We start from the raw sequence: 21,195 nt of genomic DNA, 5'->3' as shown, positions 1-21,195 counted from the left end.
TTAATCTTACAGCTAGGTTCATAATTACTAATGAAAATCTAATTATAGACAACATTTTTGGAAAAGTATTTGAGCGTTTCGTTATTAGATAAATGTTTTTTTTTTTTTCATTTATGCAGTACTAGACCGTGGGACCCACTTAATGATATGATACAGTTTGAAAAAGATGGTGTTATCCAGACCAAAGTGAAACATCGCACTCCAATGGTATGTAATAAAAAAGTAACAAGATCTGCTAGGCATATGAACTTTTCAAACCCATAGTATCTTTGGCAGCCAATGTTCAAAATTTGACTTCAAAATTTAAAATGTTGAGTCAGCAAAGTGGCAGAAAAGGCAGCTCCAAGCTCTTTTCCCTTCAAAGAAACAAAACAAGCATGAGCTGTCAGAACCAAATTTGCCAAAACTATGGAAAATAGGTTTGCAGCAGCAGAGTGAATAACGAATCAAGAGAGAAGTGACTTCAAAGCAGTTATTTTTACTTGCCCTTGCCCCAGCTCCTCACTGATGCACTGGTTGTCTTGAAGGGCCCCCACATTCTCAATGAGAGCCCTGGTTCCAGAGGGAACAGAGTAGATCTTATTCACAAATCGTGTACGTCTATTTTAACCTGTCTAGGGGCTACTTTAAGGATGCTGACAGGGCAGGCATTTCTGTTTTTGCTGATAAGTCAGAGCCCAAGCAGAAAGGCTGCAGGCATTTCTTGGAAGTGCTATGAACCATACTGACATCCTGCACACACTTGGAGCAAAAGACTATCATTGAAACAATACAATAGACTGTGTAAGGCCTAGGAACAAAAGCTGGGGAGAGATTGTTTGGAAAACTGGGGCATCAGGGATTGTAGAAAACCAAAGGTCCAAGGTAAGGTGCTTATGCTCAGAAAAGAACAGTGAAAGAACACTGAGCTAACACCTAAGCTCACTGCAAGCCTGGCTTAGTGCCCCTACACTGAACAGTCTGCTAAGAGTGGGAGAGTATTTTTTTGTTTTCGTTTTTGTCTTTTGTTTTGGTTTATTTGGCTACTGGTGTTCAAGGAAGTTTCTGTCAAAATGCTAACCGAACATAAGCTAAGGAACAGAAATTTCAGTAACCATGAACAACATTACAGTCTTTGCAGAAATAGTTTAGGAACTTCTGTGAACAAATGGAGTACTGTAGCTTTCATCAATCCAGGAAACAGAAAAACCCTGGGGAAGGTGGAGAATCTGATTTCCAGAGTTACCACATTATCACACTCAGATGTCCAGGGTTTTCCATGAAGAATTACAAGGCATAGAAAGAAGCATGAAAGCATGACCCATTAAAAGGAACAAAATAAATTGACAGAAACCATCCCTGATGAAATCTAGACACGAGACTTAGCAGACAAGGACTTCAAAAACAGTTGTCTTAAATGTGCCCAAAGAGTTAAATGAAACAGGAACAAAGAACAAAAGAAAATCAAGAAAAAGATACATAAACAAAATTAGGATATCAACAAAGAGAAAATATATAAAGGAACCAAACAACTTCTGAGGTTCAAAAATACAATAACTAAAGTGAAAAAGAGGTTACTATTGACTATAGGGAAGAGGGAATGGGAAGTCGTGGCTTAATTGTTAACAGTCTTTATTTGGGATGATGAAAATGTTTTGGAAGTAGCTGTGATATTTGCACAATATTGTGAATCTCCTTAATACTACTGAATTGTACACTTAAAAATGGCTAAGATGACAAAATTTATTGTGTGTGTGTGTGTGTGTGTGTGTGTGTGTGTATACACACACACACACACACACACACACACACGTTATTACAATTTAGAAATTTTAAAACATTTTAAAATTTTGTTTCTTCCTTCAACAACACTAACATGGTAGAGACAGACAGGGCTTCTGTATTTCCTCCTAAAAGTAGAGTTTACTGATGACAGTAAATCTTTGCATACAGAGACATAGCTTATTGACTCCCTTTGTCATTTTAAATACTTCTCACCAGTCTTCATCAATCTCCAATTTGAACCTACTCTAAGGTGGATTTGGATTCTAATGTAACAGTGTTCGGTCTCTATGACTTGAAGTAAGAGGGCATAGTATAGGCTGAATCCAGAACTTACCTGCTCATTGTTTATTTTCTATAATAAAATTATAGAAATTTTATTTTAATTTCAATCTTTTGAATAAAATTTTGTAAAAGAATAGGTAATAGAGGATAATTCCTATTTAGAATAGTAAACAGGTCTGAATAGAGTTACAGACTTACGATGACTGGTTCCCTCTTTCTAAGCATGTAAATTACCTTACCCTTCTAATTCTAGTTTCTCCTCTTGAATTTGAATTTTTATATTTAGGATTGACCTTCAGAATTGCAAGCCTATTAATAGGGTAGACTCTAAAGTATATTATTTTAAGAAAAATTTAGTCCTAGTTGAACATTTAATATACTTCTGAATCTTGTGCATGCATTCAAATGCTTTCTGTAGGTTTAAATCATGCTCTGCCAAATAATATTTTTATTTATTATAAGATGCTTTCTGCAATATCCAGATATTATTAAAAGTAAATAAATAATTTTATTGGAAACCCAACATCATCCAATGGGAATGTTTCTAATGTTGGGAATAAGATAAGTATGACTGAAAAAGGTACTGACTGGTGCAATTAGAAGCTTGGGGGGGAAGGGTGGCGTCTGTATTCACATTTGTACATAAAATTGTCTTTTGAAGGATATACAAACTAATAGCAGTATCTATTTTGTGATGGAGATACTGCATTGCTAGTAGAGGTCAGGAGTGAAGGGAAACTCTTCATTGTATATTTTTTAATATTTTTCTTGTTTGTGCTGAATTAATGTTTCCTATTAAGATCAAATGATTGTATAAGTGTTACCACCTCTTGTTAGGTTTTAATTAGACTATTTAATCTTTGTTTTTATTTCAGTATACTTAAAGTGCCCATGAACTGATAGTTTTGACAGTTTTACAACATTGGTATTTAATTACAAAACTCATTGCAAATTCACATTATAGTTTGGGCTTTTTCTTCAGGTTAGTGTCCCAAAAATGAAACATAAGCCAACCAGGCAACAGAAGAAAGTGGCAAAAGGCTATTCTTCCCCAGAACCTGATATCCAAGACTCATCTGGAAGTGAAGGTAAAAATGTTTACTGCAGACTATTCACTATAAGCGTCTAAACTTTTAAAAGGATATTACTGTATTATGTTTAATGTATAAAAAGCATTTTTCATATTAACTCAAGATAATTTGGGAGTTTTGGTGGGGACAGAGATGGTGTGCCTAAAAAGCAGTTTTAGATTATAGATAAATTGCAAGACCAGGCCACAAGGGAAAGGTGAGGGAAAACATGCAAATCAAGAACCACATTGTAGTACTCGTTCTTTTTACATCTTGTTAGCTCCTGAAAAGTTGTTGATGGTTTCCTAGATTCAATGCAGGGACCAGTTTTTGAGCTTTGAACTCAGTTCCATGCTTCAAAAAAATTTTTCACTTTTAGATTAAATTATTGTAGTGTTTATAAGTCACAGACAAGTAAAAATATAACTATATCAAAATTATGAACTAGATTAACTAGTATGCCATTCTTGTACAAGCCAGATAATGTGTAAAATGTCTTGAATTACACTGACATATAATCAAGCAAGGATTAAAGTAATGAATGTCTGAGAAAATACAGTTTTTTAAAGCCATAGTTCTCTACTAAGCTCACTCTAAGCTGGGAGCTTATTTTTACAGAGATGACACTAGAAGTGAATAAATGATAAATGCCGGGAAATGAGTAGATAACAAATAATAGTTTAACGCAGAGGGAGCTGAATTCACTTTGAGGGCAGTTTTTAAAAGAACCCTGATGAATTATTAGGATTTCTAATGGATTACAGCAGCCTAAGCTTGAGAGATGTGGGTGGGATCAAGATACTGCAGTCAAAAAGGAATAAAAGTTTAAAAGTAGGAGTCATATGGAACCAATGTACTAGACGGGGAATATTAGTTACGCTGTTTTGTTCCCATTTTACAGAAAAGGAAATTGAGATACAGGTTAACCTGCACAAGGTCACATATCCCATAAGACAGTATATATACATGTAATATATGAAGATATTTTGGCTCCTTAATTCACTCTCTTATCCACTGCACTATTTACCTGTAATTTATAAGTACTTAACATGTGCCAAGCTAGATGTTTAACATACCATACCACAACCATATGGAGTTTGAGTAGTATTATTATCCCTATTTTACAAATGAGAACCAAAATGAACAAAAATGGAAAGGAAGGAATGATATGAGAGGTTTGAAGGTAAAAAAAAAAAAAAAAAAGTTTACTGGTTGACGGTAAAAATTTGTAGAAGATGTAGCAAAATCAACTGAAAAGGCTTAAAATTGGGGTGACCAGGGAAATAAAGATAACAATTAATAAAACACCGAAAAGGGAGCTTAAGAAGCTGACTTCTTCAGAAGTAAGCAAATGGACAAGAGACACAAGAGAGTAATACCTTCCCCCAAATTAATATATGTATTTTTAATGAACTGTTTGTTGTCTATTTCATTTAGTTAAAAAAAATGTAACTGATCCCACAAAAAAATTCAACTAATGATTGAAACTTTAAAAATGCAGAGTATTGGGGTGCCTAGGTGGCTCAGTCAGTTAAGCGTCTGACTTCAGCTCGGGTCATAATCTCATGGCTCGTGGGTTTGAGCCCTGCATCAGGCTCTGTGCTGACAGCTCAGAGCCTGGAGCCTGCTTCAGATTCTGTCTCTCTCTCCACCCCTCTCCCCCACCCCCTCAAAACTAAACATTTTTTAAAAATGCAGAGTATTACTATTATTATGTTACATTTTAAGCCATAAAAATAATGCCTAGGAAAAATTTTATTATATAAGGCTCATTAAGCTGAAATGTAAATTGTTTATAATTAAATGTGTTTGCTATTTTCATCAACTTTATTCCAAATGTCTTTTTAGCTCAATCAGTAAAACCAAATACGAGAAGAAAGAAAGGGATAGAACTGGGAGACATTCAAAATTCCATCGAATCTATAAAACAAACGCAGGAAGAAATTAAAAGGTAATATATATGGACAGTGGCTATTTAAGTCTAGAGAGGTAGTTAAGAATCTGTTATGTAGGAAATCATATGCAAACTTTACATTTTTATAACATTGTTGAGCTATTAAGATAGATTGGCTTCTGTCGCCTGACGACTGCAACTTGTGAAATTCCATCACCATTCAAATATTGAGGGAGAGTGGTGATTTCTCCTCTGTGATTATACAAGTGGAATCTCTTTATCTTATTGCTGTAGCATACCTAGAAATGTAGGTGTGTTGGATGTGGTAGAGGGGTGGTTTCTGAGAAAGTTGGCTAGCAAAGGTTTCTGCAGTCCCTTTGTACCTGGCTAATATTTAATAGGAGTGCATCATGTGTTGACATATTGAAATGCTTGCATAGCAAGGGGTAAATAGCCACCACCCTGAGACCTTTGAGGGCTCTTTTTGTAGTCCCAGACCCTTCCTCACACATTCCTCCCCAGATCCAGCAACAAAAAATCATTAACACTTAAGAAGGTTCCTTGAAGGGGGCACCTGAGTGGCTCAGTCAGTTAAGCGGGCTCAGGTCATGATCTCACAGTTCATGAGATCGAGCCCTACATTGGGCTCTGTACTGACATCCCAGAGCCTGCTTGGGACTCCCTGTCTCCCTCTCTCTCTGCCCCTCCCAGCTCATTCATATTCTCTCTCTCTCTCAAAAATAAATAAATAAGCATTAAAAAAAAAAAAAAAAAAGAAAATTCTTTGGAGGAGAACTCCTGATTTTTCTGCCCCATTGCTAAGGCTAGTAGGAGTGTAGATTGGTTTCCTCCCATTACTATATTAGAGGATTAAAAAAAAAAAAGATTTTCTCAGTTCTTAGTGATCTTACAGCTTACATTTAGTTGTTTTTTTCATTTATAGCTTTATCTCCTGCCATTCCCCTGTGCCTGTCCCATGCTCCAATTCTGTGAAACTCCTTACAGCTCCAGAATATACTGTACTGTCTCATCTTTGGAGCTTTGCCCACACTGAATCCACTTTTTAGATTGTTCTTCCTCCCACCCTGCCCATCAAGAAAATCCCTGTTTATCCTTCAGAATATAATTCAAATGTCACCCTTTTTGTAACATTTCTAATTATCCACATTGCCCTGTAGAGTTATTAATCCCTGCACTGTCCTTGTACAGTTCCCTATGCATGCTACTTTTGAGCGTTTATTGGATTACAGAGTTGTTATTGTGTGTGTCCGTTTACCACACGACCACCACCCCCTCCCACAACTGGACAATGAGCTCCTTTAGAGGAGGGAACATGTCTTCTGCATCTTGATATCATCAGCCCTTAATATAAAATGCTCATTTCCTAGTTTAATTGTCTTTATAAATTAATGAGCCTACTTGTTCATTTGCCTCCTTTCTTTCTCTATACTGGTATACCAGTGTAGAAGTCAGGGGGGGTGGAATGAAATCAGCTTTTTTTTTTTTTTTTTTTTTTTTAAGCCAAAAGCATTTAGGATGGCATGAGGATAATGTAAGCTCATTTCATGAGTAAATTAACATTTTATTTTTGTTAGTATATGAAATGCCTATATAGCATTTTTCAAATTAGGAATGTCATGAAATCTATTGTATTATGTTTTCTTAGAGAATTTAGAATTTTTCTCCAAATCTACTTCTATCTTCCCCAAAGTAAAGATAAAAGAACTTTACTAGACCAACTAAGAAGCACAATTTTTGTTTTAAAACCACTGTGATAACAGAGAAAAGTGGTATATTTTTATATCATCTAACTTTAATAATTCTGTTTGATGCACATCATCGAGTAATATATTTGGTACAATGTGGAATGTAGATTTAGACAAGACCTAATAACGGCTTCACGTAACATAATCAGCTTCCTGTTGATGTTGTAGTAGTAATTGATTAAACAAGTTACCTTAGATAATGTAATTAAGTGTTCTCTTAACTAAGACTTTACTAATTAAGTCTCACGTATCAAATTGTGAGTTACATGCTAACATTTTGACAAATAATTTTAAAATTTATTGTTTCTTATTTTTGTAGAAATATTATGGCTCTTCGAAATCATTTAGTTTCAAGCACACCTGCCACAGATTATTTTCTGCAACAAAAAGACTACTTCATCATTTTCCTCCTGATTTTGCTTCAAGTCATAATAAACTTCATGTTTAAGTAGAAGTTCCTTACAGTTGAATCAATGAACTGGAATGATCAAATTTGGCCTGGGACCAATGTTCAAGTTGGTTTGGTCTTTGTTAAAATGTCACAATATTTCTAAAACAAAAATCTTAGAGATAAATGTAGAGGTGTTGACCTTTCATACCTTTTTTCCTTAACCTGAAATAAGAACTCTTGGTCATTAAAGTGAGCTATGTGTTAAGTGCCAGAACATTTCTAGCTTTTGTGACAGTGTGTTTACATGTGAGTATAATAAGTCCACATGTATACACAATTGTGTCTTATGTATACCTGACAGTAGTCTTTGTATTCTATAGTGTGTTCTGAGATATAACATTAACATTCATAACAAAAATGCTATCAATCTTATATACATAGCAATCTATTTTCTTCATACAACAGGCACAAGACTTTTATCAATAAGGAATTACAGAATGGGAAATGATGGCATAATAGACATATTATAAATAGTTCAAAACACTCTCCTGTTAGAAATATCATTTCCAAAGCACCCAGCTCAATTGTGTTCTTAGAAACAGCAAGAAAAAAGTGTAGTCGAAATTGGTGTACTGAGAGAGACAAGGTGGCAGATTGCTTTTTTAAAGGTTTACACACAGTTTTTTTAACCCCTAGAATTTTAATATTTATAGAGACAGGTATAAATCTGTGTGTGTGTTTATCAACATAAAAAGCTGATATGCAGCTATTTGGATCTATTGATTATATCTTTCTTATACCTATATAATACCACTTAAGCACTTGCTTAAAAAATTGTGGTCAAAATTGCTGTCCTTTTTTCTTATTTTTGTTTCTTGTAACCCTGTTGGTCCAGTAGCATAGGCCAAATTCTAGAGTTGTTTATAGGGCATATGATAATTTATGTTTTTCATTATGAAAAACTTATTTTAGCTTTCGTTTAGAACTTAGTGTATTCAGTGAGTAAATAGAATAGAAAAAATTATAACCAATATTTTATTCAAAAGCCAAATAAGAGAAAGGCAGTAAGAAAAACTTTGTGTCGTAGCATTTATGTGTACATTAAAATTTATTTCTTTAAAATGTGCAATAAGTTGAGCATCTAAGAAGAGCATCAAGTTCTGAGGTTCAATTTTTTATTCCTCTGTTCTCAGTAACTTCATTCTGTGACAAACCACACTTCAAGATTTTTTTTGTTCAGACTCAGGTACACTTTTTCCTAATTTTTTTTCAGGTTAATATTTTAATGTTTGTCATAAATATTTATAGCCCTCAGAAGCAATTTTTGCAAGTGTAGCTAAGTTTAGGAACATGTTGTCCTAAGATATGTCTTAGAATCCTGAAAGTATACCTTTCGGAATGGTTATTAATGAAAAGTCAGAATAATTATTCTGGCTACATTTGTCTTTGACTAAGAAGAGACTGTGAGACACTAGCAAAATTACAATCAACTGTTTATGCCAAGATATATAAAGTCAAGGAATGATTGCTAAATTACAAAAATTGAAAGTGATAAAGAGCCTGCTTTTTTTCTCCCTTACCAATTTAGCTATCTTACTAGTCTTCGGTTTTAAGAAGAGCCATATAGTTTGGGCAAAATAATGCTGTATTCCATATGTACATGTGAAAGCACTTTTTTTAATTGACTGAAATATAAGTAAGATGTACCTGTACCTGGTATAAGTATAGATATGTCTACACTAGAACAGGTGAGATTTGTTTGTATTTCATACTTGTGTCGTTTTTGTCCTCACTCTCTGTTACCAATGTCATGCTCAACTGCCTATTGATTGATATATGGTATTTTGTAAATATTGTACAATTTGATCCTTTTTATGGTTTCAATTAGTATTTATATATAAGTTTATTGGCTGATCACAAAAATAATTTCATCATTAAACCCTGAAAACTTAAAATTTTTTGCTGATAACCCCCTTTTGGGGTTTTAGTCCTATCCACTTGTGCGTTCTTTTCATTTGGTCTAAATAGTGTTTTATTTGTATAGGTATCTTCTAAGACTGGGAAGGTAGTTATGTTCTTTATGTTTTTCTTTTTAGAGCAGATGTTTTGGGTTCTTATTACTCAAGGAGTCAAAAACTTTCATGAAAAAGAGCAGGGTTAACTCATGACTGTTTCTTATACACTGAAAGCATACATCTAATCTAATAGTCTTCTTATGCTTTTAGTTGTATGAGTTCCTTTCTGTGAACTGAACACAAAACTCAGGAATTGGTGGCTTAGTTTTTAGATCAGTGGTTATACTAGGCTTAGTATGTGAATCCTTTAAGACACGTAATTAACTTTGTATGTAGCCATATATGTAATTGACTTTGAATGTTCCCTACCTGAGATTAATACTCCTTCAAACATGGATTCATAAAAATTGTGATTTACAGTTCCCAGTTGTTTGAGAGCCTCATGATGGTTTCTAGGATTTAAGATCTTATGACCACTTTTTTTTTCATTTGATCAAAAATTTTATTTTTTCACATGAAAATGTACATGAGTAATAATTATCGACATGTGCATTTGTTTTAGTTATGAAATGTACTATGCCTTCAATTATCCACCATTTAGTGAGGTGTAGCTGGCCCAGGAACAGATAATAAATAGGGCATGTGAAATAAGTAAGTTTCAGCAATAGATATTTCACTTGTATTTCATGTCAGTACTTTTTTGCATCACTTATAAAGGTACAGTGTAATCTTTGTCACCATTCCATTGAAAAAGTTGGCCTTGTAAAATACAACACTCATTTAGTATTCACGCTTTTGTGCCTTTAAGAACTACTTTTTGTTATTTTTGTGTTACAGAACTACAATATGATTCTAAGTGTTTATAGGCTTAACTGCCATAAAGGGTCATTTCTCTGTGTCATTTTATTTCCTTTTATATAGCTATAGTATATTTAAACAGTAATGCTGTACTTTTATAAGGGTTTGTCTATTTAACTATTTCAAGTATATTCTTCACTCTCAGACATCATTGAAGTAGATTTGTCAGATTATTCTGAGTATTGTAAACAGTGCCTTTTTGATGGAATTCACACTGTTTTGGGTGTCAACTTGTGCCATACTACACATAAAATTCTGTGGAAGGCAGTTTTAACTTTTTGAAGAATATCTTAGTCAAATATTTAAGAAAACAAAATTCCATTTTTTCTGGTGTTTAGCATTTCTAACGAGCAATGAATATATTTTTGAGTTTATTTTTTTTTTTTGGTTGATATACGGTGATGATGGCAAAATTGATGAGCCATACCTGATGCTGTAGATTATTTTGAATTATGTTACATGTACAGAAATAAAATACTAATATTAGCATTTATACCAAATTTTCCAATTTGAACCAGTAAGGGGTAACACCACACAAATCACTGAGTTTACATTTCAGCTTCTATTTCATGTGACTACATGGATAAAGAAATTCTTTAAAATGTATAACCTGCCACTATTGTGTCATTTGACTTTATGTAATTTGACTTGATTTTGTTTACGTATAGTGTGTGAATTTAGTATATTTAAGTTACTTTTTGTTACTCTTTAACATACTATTTGTTTGGTTACAGTTTTTAATTGAAGATGGACTGTTAAAATCGTATAGGACCAGTGTCTCCTTAATATGATTAACATATTTAGAAGAGCCACAAGAAACCCATGACAAAATGAATGTGAACATACTTTCTAAAATGTTTAGAAAATTTTATCTTTTTGCATTTATCATGTAAAATTATTTAGTATTACAATATTGATGTTTATTTAAAGAAAAATGCCATGAAACATTTGAATTGATGAGCCACAGAATTACTTCAGTTGAAAATTTTTTCACTTTTTAGCATGCTAAATATACATTTAAGTTAAATATCCTGTTTAATAGCCATTTATAAATTCAGACACTACCACTGGTCAGTTTTGTATAATAGAATAAAAAGTGTGTTATCTGCAGTGTAAGTACAGCACACTGTCACATCCTTTCCCTAAGGTGCATAGTAGATGTACAGATAGTCATAGGCAACTGTTTTGTAATGTATTACATTTCTAATCTATTATTCCTAACCTATTATAAATGTTTGCAGAGACAAAAGAATTGAATTTTTCTAATCTGTAAAATTATGCTAACTTCTACAGGTAGGCATTCTGAATAAAATTCTTAAAAAGAGTAAACTGTGATCAAATGACTTTGAATATACATATAGTGACTGAATTACTTCATCCTAATTTTTAAATTGAAAAAAAAAATCTTTTTTTGTAGGGGTAGTTGTGAAGGAGGGTGAAGGGCTGGGAAGGGATTTAATAGTTAGAATCCCTATTGTATGCTTTCCTTGGTGCTTTATATTCATTCTTCTTAACTACTCATAATAACCTTAAGCTAAGTGGAAGTTAGCCCGACTTTATAGATGAAGAGTCTGAGACTCAGAGAAGTTAAATGACTCCAAAAGCTATACAGTAAAAGTGATAGCAAGCATAAGTTTGAATCCATGTCTGACTTCAATATCCACTCTCCTTCCACTGTACGCTTAAGTAGAACTCTGATGGTAGCACTTTTAAATGTTTTTAGATTAATCCACTGCTTCAATCAGTATACTATAGCTATATCCACTGCTGCTTTGTGATGGGTAGAACCAGAAAAAATGTTACCATTAAACAAGTATATATACAAAACCTATATAGAAGTTTTTTCTTCCCCCTCCCTCAAATCACTTACTAGTCCATACTGAGTCAACATCAGGTGAGTTCCAAATCATTCCTGCCTGGTTTTCCTCTCTTTTCCTCTGTCCTTCTCCCCTTCCATTTTTGCTCTCTCCTCAGAATCCACTTGCTTCTGGCTAATAGTTGGTTCCGTCTTACTAATTGGGGGGAATGGAAAGGAGGGCATTACAGATTTTCCCTAGCCTATGTATAGGAATGAGAGGAAAGGAGAACAGTCCCTCATTCTTCAACCTCAATGAAAAAGCTGCAAGATAAGTAATTTTGTTACTAATATTGACTGCACTGTAATAGGCGTCCTGTGTTGTGCTATCATCCTAATTGGCTCTTCTGCAATTTACAAAATATCCTTTTCTTGTAGAGAGAGTGGGTCAATACGCGACTGAATATCACAGTTATTGGGGGGGGGGGGGTGCTGTAAATAATCGTTGAGTGCTTAATATATGCCAGGCACCATACAAAAAAAAGAAAAGCTCTTTGCAAACATTCTCACTCTCTTGTGAGGTTTTCTTTTATATACTACTTTTTTTTTTTTTTTTTTTTTTAACTGGAGATGGAAGAGGTTACTTACTGAATGTCACAGATAGGTGTCATCGCAAACCCAGGTGTATGTTCTTTCTGCCTGTTTTCTTCTGCAGTTGTACCCACCAATCTTAGGTCATTGTGCTTTATTTTCTTTTTTTTTTTTTAAACATTTATTTATTTTTGAGACAGAGCATGAACAGGGGAGGTTTGAGACAGAGCATGAACAGGGGAGGGTCAGAGATGGAGACACAGAATCTGAAACAGGCTCCAGGCTCTGAGCTGTCAGCACAGAGCCCTACGCGGGGCTTGAACCCACGGACCATGAGATCATGACCTGAGCCAAAGTCGGACACTTAACCGACTGAGCCACCCAGGCGCCCCTGTGCTTTATGTGCTTTAAAGGCATACTAGTGATCACTAGTGTAGCTAAGTCTTCCCATCTATCCCTTCTGCTAAAGAAAAAGTAAGTTGTAGTGGCTGGGGGACTTAAAGTGATATCCACGTCAAGGAAATCTGGCAAAGCCCCCTGCGGAAAGCATGAAGCCTGCAGCTCGTGACCGTGAAGGCCAGGCCTTTGCCCATCCGTCCTGCATCCCGAGCCGTCCTCTGTGATGGGAAGAAAAGCAACTGATGATACTGTGGACAGAATATTCATGAGTCCAACGCGGAGGTTTTGTCAGGGGTGGGGCACGAGCCCCGGTCCGCCCGCGGTGCCCATTCCCTCCTTCACATACGCTCCCCAGGCGTGCCGACTTCCAGAGAGGAAGGACGTTTCCTGGGAGACGGAGAGATTTGGTGGCAGCTGAAGCCGCTGCAGGGAATGAATTTACCCAGGGAGCTGGGAAAGGGCCAGCAGTTTCCGCTCCAGGAACAGCTAGCTCCCGGGAAGTCTTGCCCTCTTTCCTAGCTTCGCGAGCTTTTGGAACGCTAGTCCCAGGTGGCCGAACAGCAGGCTACTCCGCTAGTGGGTCATAGGGGGGAGTGAGCCGAGCTGGGCCAGCTGACAGCCCCCTCCCCGCCCCTTCCGCTTCCGTCGGGCTCCTCCCTCCTTCTGGTGGTGCTAGGGCTTCGCCGCCGGCGGCCGGAAGCCACGCGGCTCTTACGCCCTATGGCCGCCGCGGGGTCCGCGAAGGTGGCGTTGCGGGTGGCGGAAGTGCTGGAGACCATCGTGAGCTGCTGCGTGGGCCCCGAGGGGCGGCAAGTTCTGTGTACGAAGCCCACCGGCGAGGTGCTGATCAGTCGGGATGGAGGCTGCCTTCTGGAGGCGCTACACTTAGAACATCCCATAGCCAGGTACCCGTGCCCCGCGTTCCACCTCGTTATAGTGTCCCTTAGCCAGGTACTATTGTCCCATTCTCCTGCCCAGAGCCGGGCACCGCAGGCTATCCTCTGACCCTTCCTTAGAATGTACTATTGGGAAGACTGACCTCGGGTGAGACTATTGTATGCTCAGGGTTCGAGCGGTGTGCAATGGAATGTTCTTGGGGACGTCAAATCTTACCAAACTTCCAGGAACATTGATTCCCCCTCCTCCCTGCTCCACCTAACCCCAGAATCTTGAAATAGAACAAAGTAACTTGAAGAAAAGGAAAAAGTAATACTAAAGACATCAAAAGGATAGTATTATTTTATGCCTTTACCTGTGAAGCCATGGTTTCGACTTGATTTATTTGTAAGAAGGCAGCCCGCTGAAATTCTGAGTTGCTTTATTTCTTTTTTTGTACAGGATGATGGTAGCCTGTGTTTCCAGTCATCTAAGAAAAACAGGAGATGGTGCTAAAACATTTATTATCTTTCTTTGTCACTTACTCAGAGGACTTCATGCAATCACAGACAAAGAACAGGATTCTTTGATTTCCAAAAATATTCAAACCCATAGAAGGCATTGGAAAAATTGTTGTCAGTGGAAATTTATTTCTCAGGCTCTTCTGAAGTTTCAGACACAAGTATTAGATTATATTATGGGCCACTACTTAAGCAAACACTTTTTGTCTATCTTTTCTTTATCCACTAAAGAGAGAACATTGTGTAGAAGCTCTTTAGAGTTGCTCTTAGAAGCATACTTTTGTGGAAGAGTGGGAAGAAATAATCAAAACTTTATTTCACAATTGATGTGTGACTACTTTTTCAAGTGTATGGCTTGTGAAAGTGGATATGAAGAAGTATTTGAGTTAGTGGATGACTATTTTATAGAGTTGAACGTTGGTGTCACTGGCCTTCCTGTCTCAGATTCCAGGATCATAGCTGGGCTTGTGCTTCATAGAGACTTTTCTGTATACTGTCCAGCAGATGGTGACATAAGAATAGTGATAGTAACAGAGACTATTCAGCTCCCTTTTTCAACTTCTGGATCAGAGTTTATTTTAAATTCAGAAGCACAGTTTCGGACATCTCAGTTTTGGATTATGGAAAGGACAAAAGCAATCATGAAACATTTACAGAGTCAGAATGTAAAATTGCTGCTGTCTAGTGTGAAACAACCAGATTTAGTTATTTATTATGCAGGACTGAATGGCATATCTGTCGTGGAGTGTTTATCCTCTGAAGAAGTCTCTCTTATCCAGAGGGTTGTTGGTCTTTCTCCCTTTGTATTGCCGCATACCTCTTCGCGGTATGAAATCTGTAACACTGCTTTGATGAATTTTTGTAAGCCCCTTATCCTTAGATCCAAAAGGTATGTTCATCTTGGCTTGATTAGCACATGTTCGTTTATACCACACTGTATAGTACTTTGTGCACCAGTGCAGGGTCTTGTGGAACAGCATAAAAGTGCTTTACATGGAGCATTTAAAATGCTTCGGCAGTTATTTAAAGACCTTGATCTAAATTACATGATACAAGCCAGTGATCAAAATTATGCATCAAGTCCTCTTACCTACAAGAATAGCAGAGAAAGTACACCATTGCCAGAAATTGTTAATGGCTCAAGGCAAAGCCCATATCAGGGCACAGTTGTAAAGAACAAAGGTAAGCTGGCAACAACTCAAACATATTTAAAAGTATATTCAAATTTTGTAGTTCCAAGTATAGAATTAGAAACACATATTCCACGTTCAGTACAAAAAGTGACACCAACAGATACATACCAGGCAGATGAAACATTGAGATATTTATCTCTAGCCAAAACCAGGATAGTTGATGACAGTGAACCACTTATGGAGAGTAATTCTGCTAATTCAACAACAGAAAACACTAGAATAGAAATTTCTGATGAAAATTTGCAAGTCACAGAAATTGCTGGAAGGGGAAGCATGTTACCAGTGAGAGAGAAGTCACTGGAGATGTGTACATCCCACGGTTACTGCTTCTCATCTATACCAGCAGGTTGTGTTTTGCCAGTGGGTGGTAATTTTGAGTTTTTGTTACATTACTATCTTCTGAACTACGCCAAAAAATGTCACCAATCAGAAGAAACTATGGTTAGCGTGATAATAGCTAATGCTCTTTTAGGCATTCCCAAAATCCTGTATAAGTCTAAGAAGGGAAACTATAGCTTTCCACAAATATATGTAAGAACTCTCCATGCAATACAAACCCATCAACCCATGGTAAGCAGTCAGACAGGTTTGGAATCAGTAGCTAGTAAATACCAATTACTAACTTCCGTTCTTCAATGTTTAACAAAAATTTTAACCATTGATTTGGTAATCAATATTAAGAGACAACCTCAGGAAGTTTATGATCAAGATTCAGAAGAGGAAGTATAAAATTGGAAGTTTTTTTATTAACCAAAATTTTAACCCAACTCAAGCCATAAAGTAAAAAATGTGACCACTGATTCTCAAATCAATTTGGTCTAGTTAGGAAAACATCAAAACTTAAAAAAAATCCTTAGAAGAACTACAGTAACAGGCTAGCAGACATTCAGATGCAAATATTAGACAACATTCTGGAACATTCTGGAAGGATGAAGCCTTCCACATGAGGGAAGCCAAGATATGACTGTGTGTCTTTCTTCCCCTTGAATTTCCCTGTGTCTCAGCTCTGTGTTAGTCCGTGTATATGCGAGAGGGTGTTCCTTTATAGTCCTTTTTACTTTTCTGTACATTTTTTCACTCTCTTCATCTGTCCTCCTTGCCTTTCTGTATTTATTTACTTCATAGGATTATTTAATCTGAGATTTGGATAAGGTCTTCAAATGTCATCCTATTCTAATTGTTTATAATATTAAACATTATTTGCTTCATTTAAAATAATGTATTTTCTCTATTTCTAATTTCTAAAAAGCAATGAATAAAAAGTCTTGATTTCTTTTCTCAAGAAGCATATAAACTAAATTAGTTTTTACTTTTATATATCCCTTTATTTATTTCTGTTTTATGTGGAAAAGCCTGGATATATTTTTTTCACTGTCCATACACCACTGAATATGTAACTAGAAATATGACCTTGTGCATTGCAAACTTACTTTCATTTCTGTAGTTAAAAGTTAATTTCACAAAGCTTATGAAATTCATACTGTATTTTCTCCTGTTCTCTAAGAGCTTGTAAAAATAATTCACATATTTGCTGGTTTTTCTTATATTTGGTGCATAGCCAGAGTTAATTTGTAATAAAGAATTTGAAAATTATTTATTTCTAATGTGAATTTCATATATTTATATTTTATTATAAAGGTTTATAAGTGCAAATGACGTGCATCTAGCCGTAGATAAGGACAGTGTCCTCCACTTTTAATAGTTCTCTGTAACACCCAAAACACCACTATGTTTATACCAAGTATTCAGAAGTGCCTGTTGAATAAAACTATTACCTTTAATCCATTCTCCTAAGTACATGTTTCCAACTTATGAAGTCAACAAATTCTTTTTTTTTTTTTAATGTTTTTATTTATTTTCGAGAGACAGACAGAAACAGAGCACAAGTGGGGAAGGGGCAGAGAGAGAGGGAGACAGAATCTGAAGCAGGCTCCAGGCTCCAAGCTGTCAGCACAGAGCCAGATGCGAGGCTCGAACTCAGGAACCACGAGATCATGACCTGAGCTGAAGTTGGTCACTTAGCCCACTGAGCCACCCAGGCATCTCACAAAGTCAACAAATCCTTAATGAGTGCTTTTCATGTGCCAAATGCTGACTCCACTGTGATAAACTGTAGTTCCTGCCTCCATACCCCTTTCCTGAAAAGGTAATGACACTATCTTGGATTGATACTGAATTTAGGAAACCTGATTTAAAAATTTTAATTACAGTAAAACTTGAAAAAGCGATGACTAAGAACATATTAAACTAACATCTTGCAGTATCTCATGATCTTTTAAATTAACTGTAATTTCATTTTTTTAAGGTTTATGCCATATGATAGCATTATTTCATTTCTGAGATGGAGAGAGTAAATTAATTCTGTTTCTTGTACTGAATTCATAGATGTATGAACCTACTGTAATATTGCTGTACAATTTTTTCCATTCACTTTTTAAATTGCCTGTTAGATCATTAGATAGTTTTACCTTATTTTATTGTTGCTATTTTAAATACACCATCATTGAAGGCATTCAAAGACTTTTCTAGCTGTGCCCAGACATATGTCCTTGCCCAGACATATGTCCTTGCATATGGTAGGCATTTTATAGCTATAAATAATCAGGAGTCCAGAAACCCCTTTGTAAGCTGGGCCTGGGTCTTTGTATGTTTGGCACCTGGTCTAATATCTGGCACACAATAGTAGCCAATAAATGTCTGTTGAAGAACTATTTGTTGACTGAATCAGTCATTTGATCGTCATAGAGGAGGTCATAATTATTTCTGTCAAAGTTTCATGGGAAAGAATCTGTTTTGGGGGAGAAAGAGCAGAAAATGTAGAACAGGTCTACACGAAGCAATCTTTTTTCTTTTAAATCTCTTCTAATCTCTTTTAAAAAATATCCCTCAAAAATGGTGATAGAGCTTTCATGGGTTATCTTTATCATTTACAGAATAACACCAGGGAGTTTACATCACTGGGTTAGACAGGAGAGCACTTTTACAAATGTAATTATATTGTATTTAAACCCTCTTCCACAAAGAATTTGAGACGGCCTGCCTGCAACAAGAGCAGACAAAATTACTGTAAAATCTGAATATAAATTAAAGAATCAAGACCAAAGAAAATATAAAAGATGAAGTCAAGCCCATGTTCCTGTTTTCTGTTGCTGCATAATGAATAACTTCAAAACTAACTTACTAGATTTGAACTACTATATTATTACCTCCCATGGTTGTGGGAGTTACCCAACCTTAGCTGGACAGCTTCCACTGTATTCTGTTGGTTCAGACAGTCACAAAGTTCAGCTGAAGTTCAAGGAGAGGGAACACAGACCCCACCACTCAATGGCAAGAGTGTCAATGTCACATTATTAGAAGATCATGTGGGATGAGATATGTTGAGGCAGCTATCTTTGGAAAATACAATCTGCCACACCACGGAAGGGAGAAAAGGACAAATACGTGCTAACTTCTCAACTGGGATTTTTATTATTGTGTCCTGAAGTTACATGACCACTTCCCACAAATGCATTTCCCTGATAACTTTTGTGAACCTCCTGATTTTTTTGCACTGGGCCAGCACAAGCTATTTTTATCCCCTAAACAATAGGCATTAGATTGTTGAATAGCCCTAACTCTTTGAAGCCAGGGGAGCTATTTAATCACTTTATACTGGAAGTGGAGTGGCATGGTGTCCATGTGTCACGCTAGGGGAGAGAGGAGGAATGCAATTGCAGCCTGAACTTTCATCAGATACTACTTACCCCCTCTCAAAAGGAATAGAATAGGTCTTTCCCATCATCACAGCGCAGCAGAAAAACAAAAACTACAGCTCAGGAGCCATCTATCTGTCTGTCTATCATGTTATAGTTATTCCTTGCAGCTTTGTAAGAAAGAGATTGGTGACAATCTAAACTCTAAGTGGATACACAAACTAAAAGGGGTAGGGGCAGTAATTTGGGGGGGAACATGCATAGGGAAGAGGTAGAAAGGTAATTTCTCAGTATGCCACTATGTGCTGGTTATTACAAATTTTGTTTTCCCAGCCAGCCTCTTCTCTGAAGCCTCGGCTCACTCACTGAACTGCCAACCTAGTCTCTACTTGGAGACTCACCCTTAACTTGTCCAAAACAGGGTTGCTATTTCCCATCCCCTAAACCTGGTTCTCTCCCTGCTGTCCTGTCTTAAGTTAATGGTATCCACCACCTGTCCACATGCTCAGGATAAAACCTGAAGAGACAACTTGACTCTAAACTTCACATCCCACAGCCAGTCTATCAGCAAATCCTCTGGTTCCACATATAAAATAGATTTCAGATCCTCACAATTGTTGGTGCGGCCCAGATCACCTCATCTCTGACTTGCAGCAGCCTCCTACAGCCTTTGTTTCTGTCTCATCTTGTACTTCTCTTGAGTTATTTCCCCCCAATTTTTTATTTAAAATTTTTTATTTATTTTTAAAAATTTGTTTAATGTTTATTTATTTTTGAGAGACAGAGAGAGACAGAGCACAAGTAGGGAAGGAGCAGAGAGAGAGGGAGACAGAATCCGAAGCAGGCTGCAGGACAGAGCCTGATGCAAGGCTCGAACTCACGAACCACGAGATCATGACCTGAGCCGAAGTTGGCACTTAACCGACTGAGCTCACCCAGGCGCCCTGATTTAAAAATTTTTAAATCCACAAAAATGTTGAAAAAACCATACAATGAACACCTACATACCCTTCATCTAGATTTTCCAACTGCCATTTTACTCCTTTGTCCATGTGCACATGCACATACATGCAAACACACGTTTTACTAAATCATACTGAACATACTGCAAGTAAGTTGAGGACATTATACTTTATCCCTAAATACCTCACTGTGTATTTCCCATGAATAAGGACTTCCCCTACATGACTGCATGATTCTTTTTTTTTTTTCTTTTTTTTTTTTTTAGGAAGGAAGGGGCAGATGGAGAGGGAGAGAATCCCAAGCAGGCTCCACCCTCAGCACACAGCCCAACGTGGGGCTTGATCCCATGACTGTGAGATCATGACCTGAGCTGAAATCAAGATTCAGATGCTTAACTGACTGAGCCACCCAGACGCTCCCAATGATTCTTTTAAAATGCAAGTCGTTATGTCATTCTCCAGCTTGAAGCTCTCCAAAGAGTTTTCTTTCATGCAGAATGAAATCCAAATGTATCATAATCTACAAGGCTCCACATGATCTGCCCACCGCTTATCCTTTAGATGACATCTCCTACCTCTCTCCCTCTAGCTTTCTTCCATCAGTTACGCTGACTTTATCCACTAGGACAGGTTATGCTATACTGAGGCAAAAACTCCAAATCTCAGAGGCTTGGCACAATACAATTTGTTTCTTGCTCACATTTATGTCTATTAGGGGTCAGCTGGGAACTTTGCCCCCATTGTTTTCTTCCTCATTCTTAGATTCTGGTTGATGGAGCAGTCACTGTCTGAAGTATTTCCAATCATCATGCCAGAAAGAGAAAAAAGAGTTGTAGACAGCCTTGCATTCACCCTGTCCGTTAAATGGCACATGTCATTTCTGCTCATGATTCGCTGTCTAAAATAAGTCATATGGTCCTACCTATGCACAGAAGAACTAGCTAATGCAATCTTATCTTGTACCTAGAAGGAGAGAGAACCAGCACACTTGGCAAATAGCACTAATGAGTACCCAAACTGGCCTTTCTGTTCTTTGAACATACAAATTCATTCCAACCTCTGAGCTTTCTACTTGCTGTTGTGTTTACTTAGAACTCTCTTCCCCACTAACTTTATATGGCTC

The 21,195-nt window shown here is 36.6% G+C and overlaps 2 protein-coding genes across 15 annotated transcripts in view; both read left to right on the top strand.

Moving 5' to 3' along the window:
* OSBPL8 (oxysterol binding protein like 8) overlaps positions 1–11,369 on the top strand; it is a 154,313-nt gene extending 142,944 nt beyond the window's left edge. For all 14 annotated transcript variants that reach the window (XM_060656904.3, XM_060656911.3, XM_060656910.3 and 11 more), the window contains 4 exons: positions 120–207; positions 3,029–3,134; positions 4,965–5,067; positions 7,096–11,369. In XM_060656904.3, coding sequence (XP_060512887.1) covers positions 120–207; positions 3,029–3,134; positions 4,965–5,067; positions 7,096–7,228 — 430 coding nt within the window. In that variant the 3' untranslated portion in view covers positions 7,229–11,369. The remainder of the gene's footprint in view (positions 1–119; positions 208–3,028; positions 3,135–4,964; positions 5,068–7,095) is intronic.
* A 1,280-nt stretch (positions 11,370–12,649) lies between these two features.
* Positions 12,650–17,008, top strand: BBS10 (Bardet-Biedl syndrome 10). The gene is made up of 2 exons (XM_060656920.3): positions 12,650–13,730; positions 14,164–17,008. Exons 1-2 carry the CDS (start codon positions 13,546–13,548, stop codon positions 16,142–16,144), a joined length of 2,166 nt encoding a protein of 721 aa, XP_060512903.3. The 5' UTR covers positions 12,650–13,545; the 3' UTR covers positions 16,145–17,008.
* Positions 17,009–21,195: the final 4,187 nt, after the last annotated feature.

Source organism: Panthera onca, chromosome B4 (genome assembly GCF_046562875.1).
Source record: "Panthera onca isolate mPanOnc1 chromosome B4, mPanOnc1 haplotype 2, whole genome shotgun sequence".
In the NCBI taxonomy this organism is placed as follows: Eukaryota; Metazoa; Chordata; class Mammalia; order Carnivora; family Felidae; genus Panthera; species Panthera onca.
This window is presented reverse-complemented; position numbering and strand designations above follow the sequence as displayed.